Source organism: Petaurus breviceps, unplaced genomic scaffold (assembly GCF_028583685.1).
Source record: "Petaurus breviceps papuanus isolate PSGF00001 unplaced genomic scaffold, PetGlider_PUasm1.0 98, whole genome shotgun sequence".
Lineage (NCBI taxonomy): Eukaryota > Metazoa > Chordata > Mammalia > Diprotodontia > Petauridae > Petaurus > Petaurus breviceps.
Genome location: NW_027187460.1, coordinates 50,101,387 through 50,107,462, shown reverse-complemented (window position 1 = coordinate 50,107,462; position 6,076 = coordinate 50,101,387). Strand labels below are relative to the sequence as shown.

The 6,076-nt window shown below is 39.9% G+C and overlaps 1 protein-coding gene across 1 annotated transcript; it reads left to right on the top strand.

Moving 5' to 3' along the window:
- Nucleotides 1-556: 556 nt before the first annotated feature.
- Nucleotides 557-3,403, top strand: LOC138155756 (nonsense-mediated mRNA decay factor SMG5-like). The gene has a single exon (XM_069080984.1). It carries the CDS (start codon nt 557-559, stop codon nt 3,401-3,403), a length of 2,847 nt encoding a protein of 948 aa, XP_068937085.1.
- Nucleotides 3,404-6,076: the final 2,673 nt, after the last annotated feature.

Below are 6,076 nucleotides of genomic sequence, written 5' to 3'. Positions count from 1 at the left end.
TGGGTGCTAAGTGTCTGAGCCCGGATTTGATCCCCAGGTCATCCTGACACTGAGGCCGGTGCTCTTACTCGCTGTGCTACCTGGCTGCCCCTTCTTATTATTCTTCATGATTCTGAGTGAAGAGATAAAGAAAACCTGTTCAAAGTTTGTGTTTGTGTATATATGTGTGTGTGTGTGTGTGTGTGTGTGTGTGTGTGTGTGTGTGTGTGTGAAGAGGGGGGAGAGAGAGAGAGAGAGAGAAACAGACAGAGGGATAGAGACTGAGGGGAAAAAGGATAGACAAATTACTTATCTTTGGTCTCAGCTGAGGATTTTGTTCTTTCTGTTACTCTCAATTACCTGTGTCCAGGTTTCTTTCCTCCTTTTCTCCTAATGTTCTCTTTCTATCACTCCCTCTTTGTTCCTCCCCTCCCCTTTCAATAAAGCAAACATAACTTACAATCTAGTAAATATATGACTTCATTTGATTAACCAAATGCTTGATCTAAAATATTATTTATTAAAGTATTATTTATATCCCTGAACACTGATGGGAAATTTTCTGTGATTCTACAGAATGAGCAATATAGCACAAGATGCTTCTCTTCACAAGGAGAACCTGGCTGCCAGGCAGCTCTACCAGAAGGCATTGGAGCTTGGTAAGCAACTCAATGTCATCCTTTCTCAAGATGATGCCAACCAAGAAACTTTTAAACCTGAAAGCCTCACACTAAGGAACCAGCTTCAGCAGCTTTGCATTAAACTAATGTTTCTGAATCCAGTAGAGTATGGGGAGAAGGCAGAAGAACTCCTATGGGTGAATGTGTACTATAATGTCATCCAGTTAAGGTTTAAGGATGGGATACATCATGCTAACATCTCAGAAACTGACTTTGAAAAACACTTGGATAATGGAGTCAAGTTTTACCAAAATCTTTTCTCCTTTCTTCAAGAGCATTATGAACTAGAACTTTCAAACAATAGGACCCAAAGAAATATTATAGACTGTAGGAGATTAGTGTCTGCCTCAGAGAAGGAGGTGGACTGGGCCCGCATGGCCTGCTACCATTGTCTGCTGTATTTGGGAGACTTGTTTTCTTTTCAGAGTCATGTTAGATCCATGAACCTTAAGAACCTGGCAGTAAATTATTACTTCCAGGCTTTGTCAGTGGTCCCACATATGGGGCTGCCTTACAATCGGCTAGCAAGCCTAGTTAGTGATAAATATTGCCATGTAGATGCAGCATTCTTTTACCAGTGTAGCATGCACTCAGATGTGCCTGCTAGGGATGCATCTTTTCGCCTCAGAAATTTATATACTAAGTCTGTGGAAATGTACAACCAGGAGAAGAAGTGCCAGCTGGGGATGCCATCTTCAGGACAGGAGAAGTATGAATACAATAAAAGACTACTAGTGCACTTCTTGTACCTTCAGAACTTCCTGCAGCCTGACAGCTGTATGGACCCCAGGTTGGTTTTACTGTCTCAATCCATACTGGAGGACTTCCGTCTCTGCCTGTCCAGCAAGGTTAAAGGTGAGCATAAAGAGGGCTTCTTCCTATCAGACCACATCATCTTTCACATGGTCACTTTATGCATCATGAGTGTGTATAGCCTGAAGAAGACTGTGGGGGTCTCTCAGAGCAGGGCTGCCATCACATTTATCTTAGTGCTATTCTCTCATCTTGTACATCATGTGACTATAAGAATCCAGTCAGAGCTGGATGGAATGGGTGACTTAGAGAGTCAGAAGACCAATGATGTCCAGTGGGAAGACTCAGACCTTCCAGTCCATAATTTTGGTTTGCACTCTAGCAAACCTTTGGATATTCCTCAGTATTCCCACCCCTCTGAACAATGTTACCATTGTATTTCATCAACATTGGAGAATGACAGTTACCAAAGCCAGGATCATCATTCAAATGGTGACTGGGACTCTCACAATCCATTAGATAAAGATGATAGCTGGGGAGAGGCAATATTCAGTTTGAGTTTAGACTCGGATGACAAAAAGTGGCCTCTCTCTGTGGGGGATAAAGAAGTGAACTGTCCATTAATTCTAGATAAGCAGTTGGAGTGGAGAGACAGTTCAAAATCTCAGTCTCCCATAATGGGAGGTTTAGGGACCTTTAGCTCTTCCCCCATGGGGGTGCTAGATACTTCTAAAGCAATCTCCACCAATCTGCCCACCTTGGGTAATCCAGAATTCCAAACCCAACACAGTACTCTCAAGAGGCCCCACCCCGAATTTAAAACTGTCACTGGTGAAAAATGTCCAGAGTCTGACACTCTTAGCAACATCACCAAAAAAAGGCTTTGTGGGCAGGCCCATATTGAACATAAACTCAGGAAAAAGCTCTCCATCTTTGCTTCTCAGGAACTGCTCTACACAATCAAAGTTTTCCTGAACTGGCTTTGGATAGACCCAGATCTTACTTTAGAATGCACACATAGCTCGCCAAGGCTGTGGAGCCACCTGTCTGCATTGCTGAACTTACTACCTACCATACAAGAATTACAAGGAGCACACCTTGGCCTGTCCAGTCACCTTTGGGACTTGGTAATGATTAGTGAGGAATCAGACCTCCCCATCTCCCTGCTGCTCCCTGAGGACTCAGGTATATGCAACCTCTTGCCAATGAAGGTGGCCCACGAAAGGATTTGCTTTATACAGGTCCCACCTCTCCTTAATCTTATAGAGAAAGGTATTTTGTACACTTGCTTCCTCCGCAGCTTCGGTCACTTTGCTGCCCAGGTGTCCCATAGCCTCCTGAGTTTTTACCCCAGCCAGGCTAGCTACAGAAGCGTAACTTCATTTAAGAGCTACCTGAAGAGTCAGGAGGGGGCTCCATCTAGCAGCTTCACAAAGAACGTGTCTCAGCAGCTACTCCATCCAGAATTGTCCAGTGTGCATGCTCACAGGCTGCTGCCTCTTTATCTGCTTCCTGACACCCAAGCTCTCTGCCAATACTTGCCAGTCATTCGAGAGCTTATCATGGATGACAGCTTTATTGTGATCATCTCCAGTGCTGTTATGGATGAACTAATTGCCCTGAAACACAAAGAACCTGGAGCATGTGCTGCTATCAATTTCTTAAAGGACAAGTTGAAGGAAAAAAGATATTGTCATCCATGTTTCCAAAAAAATGCTGGGAAGAAGGATGTAAGATCCAGCATGAACAAGGAAAACCCTGATTCAAGGGACCTGCATCAGATCCTGGAGGAATGTAAAGACCTAGTGAGGGGCCCCAGGACTGAGGTTGATGACCGTAGCCAGAGGATGATTATCCTTACAGGCTTCAGTGTGAACAGTCCCAGGACTTTTTCTCATCCCCTGCTATCAGATTTTCAAACTTCTGCTAGTGTCTCAGTAGAAATCAAGCACACTTTACAGTTCTACAGAGAATGGAAAATGATCAGATAAAAGTCTTCTTCCTCATTTTCCCTCAGGACATACATATATGAATATCTTTTCTTGCTACTTTCTTGTAAGAACATGGTGTTTGGGGGTCATGCTTAAAAAATGATCAAGAGCTCCTTATCTAGATAAAAACTTACTGCAGAGATTCCTAGAGAGCTGTGCAGTGGTTTTCTCTTGTGTAATTTGGCTAAAAACACTGGAGATAAGTTCTTAATTTAAGGAATGAAACCATGCTAATACCCATTCTTACCATAGAACTTTAGCAAGTAAAAAGCAATATTCACTTTAACCTAGCCCAGGTCAATTCCTATAAAGAACCCTTCACTGATAATGTCACATATTTAAAGATGATACTCTGAATCATGTGAGCTCATTTTAACTATTTAACAATAAATTTTGCTGATTTTAATGATTATGATACTCTTTGCTTTCATTACTTGCTCCATTGATTGCTGATTTTTTGCCTCTGCTTCTGCACTGTTCCCCTATCTTCCATTTCCAGATTTAAACAATGTTCATGTCTTTTCCAGTGTTTTCTCACTTCCAAGAATCCTTCATAGCCCACATCAGGCTGTATTGGTTTTTCTCTTCCTTATTTTTTATATAATGTGATCTGTATTTAATCTTATTTAAGATTAGGTCAGACTATGTTAAGCTCCTGCTCAGTGAGCTCCATTGGCTCCTTTTTACCTCCAAGATCAAATGTTAAGTCCTCTCTTTGGCATTAAAGCTCTTCATAGACTGTCTCTTTTGAATCTTTCCAATATTCTCATACTTCAGATCCCTCCATATGCTCTACAATCCAGGAGTACTGGTCTGCTTGTAATTTCTTGAACGAGACAATCCATCTCCTGTCTCTGTCTCTTAGCACTATCTGACAAGTAGTAAATACCAAATGCTTGGTGACTGAAACTTACTCATGTTATCGTTTATATGCTTATTTAATGTGAGCTTGATAATCATCCACTTGAGTCTCATTCTATTATGTAGAGTTGGCCCTGGGTTATTTTTGTAAAATTAAATAATTTTTAATCAACAAAAAAGCACCCAAACTCTCCTTCTTTCCCTCTCTTCTCCTTCCCCTCACCATGAGAATAAAGCAAAACAAAATTTCTGTTAAAATAGGCATAGTTAAGTAAAATAAATTTATACATTGGTCATGTTTGAAATCTAGATGAAGATATATACCTTATTCTGTACTCTGAGGCCTTCAGCTATCTTTTGGGAGGTAGGTATCCTATTTGATCATTAGCCCATTGGAATCCTGGTTGTTCATTATGCTGAACCTCCTAAGTCATTTAAAGTTGTTTTTCTTGACAATATTATTGTCATTGTATAAATTATTGTCCTGGTTCTGTTCACTTCATTGTATACCAGTCCATGCAAGTCTACTCTGCTTTCTCTGAAACTATCTCCTTCATCGATTCTTACAGCACAGTAGTATTAGATCACATGTAGAACTTGTTCAGCCATTCCCCAGTTAATGGAAACCTCCTCAGATGCTGGGGCAGTAGGTAAGACCTGAATTCAAATTCAGCCTCAGACATTTACAAGCTGTGGGATCCTGGACAACTCAATTTCCTCAAATGTAAAATGGGGATAATAATAAAACCTACATCCCATGGTGGTTGTGAGGATCAAAAATAAGATAATTGTAAAGTTCTTAGCACAGTGCCTGTCACATTAATACTTGTTTGCTTTCCTCCCTCCCTCTTTTCCTCATTTCTTCCATTCTTCCCTCTCTCCCTCCTTAAAATGACCTCTAAGTATTTTTGTATATCCACAGTTTGTACTCCTTTTCCCCCTCCCTTTCCTTTCTTTAAAAACCTTCAAGACCTAATAGAACCATTCATAGGTTTTTTGTCAAATAAAAACCCTTTTTAAATCCCCCCCCCCCCACCCCGCAATGAGTTCAGAGGGGAAACAGACATATGTCATCTCTTCATATTAGAGAGTAAGCTGTTTATCCTTGTTTGGTCCCTTTTAGTTCATTTGTGTTTGAATTTGTATGCTTCTTTTAACTCTTATGTTTGTTCTTCAAAGTTTCTATGCAGCTCTGGTCTTTTTATCAGAAATGATTGGAAGTCCTCTGTTTTATTAGAGGTGGTATTTTTCACCCTGTATGATTATACTCAAATATTCTGGATAAGTTATTCTTGGTTGTAAACTTACTTCCTTTGCCTTCTGGAATATCATACTCCCATATAATGATGTGATATTAACTGTGGCTTCTCAATACATTAATTCTTTCTTTTTGACTGTTTAAAGTGTTTTTTTCTTTGTCCTGGGAGCTCTAGATTTTGGTTAAAATGTTTCTGGGAGTTTTTATTTTGGAATTTTTTTGGAGATGCCTATATTATTTTTTTGTTTTGCTTTCTAGTTCTAAGAGAGCTTAGATCTGTGCAATTTTGTTTTATAATTTCTTGAAATGTGATGTCTGGCCTTTTTTTCCCACCCTGGTCATAGCATTAAAATAGTGTAATGATTCTTACCTTATTTATCCTCAATCTCTTTTCTAGGTTGTTTTTGCTATGAGATCCCTTTCATTTTTTCTGTTTTTCTCACTATTTTGACTTTTCATATTTCTTGTTTTTTTTTCATGGAGTCACTTGCTTCCATTTGGTCTATTCTAATTTTCAGGAATATTTTTACTTAGGCAAAGTTTTGTGCCTTTTA

Excerpts from the sequence above, each read along its gene's own strand:
- LOC138155756 (XM_069080984.1), top strand. The coding sequence starts at position 557 with ATGAGCAATATAGCACAAGATGCTTCTCTTCACAAGGAGAACCTGGCT.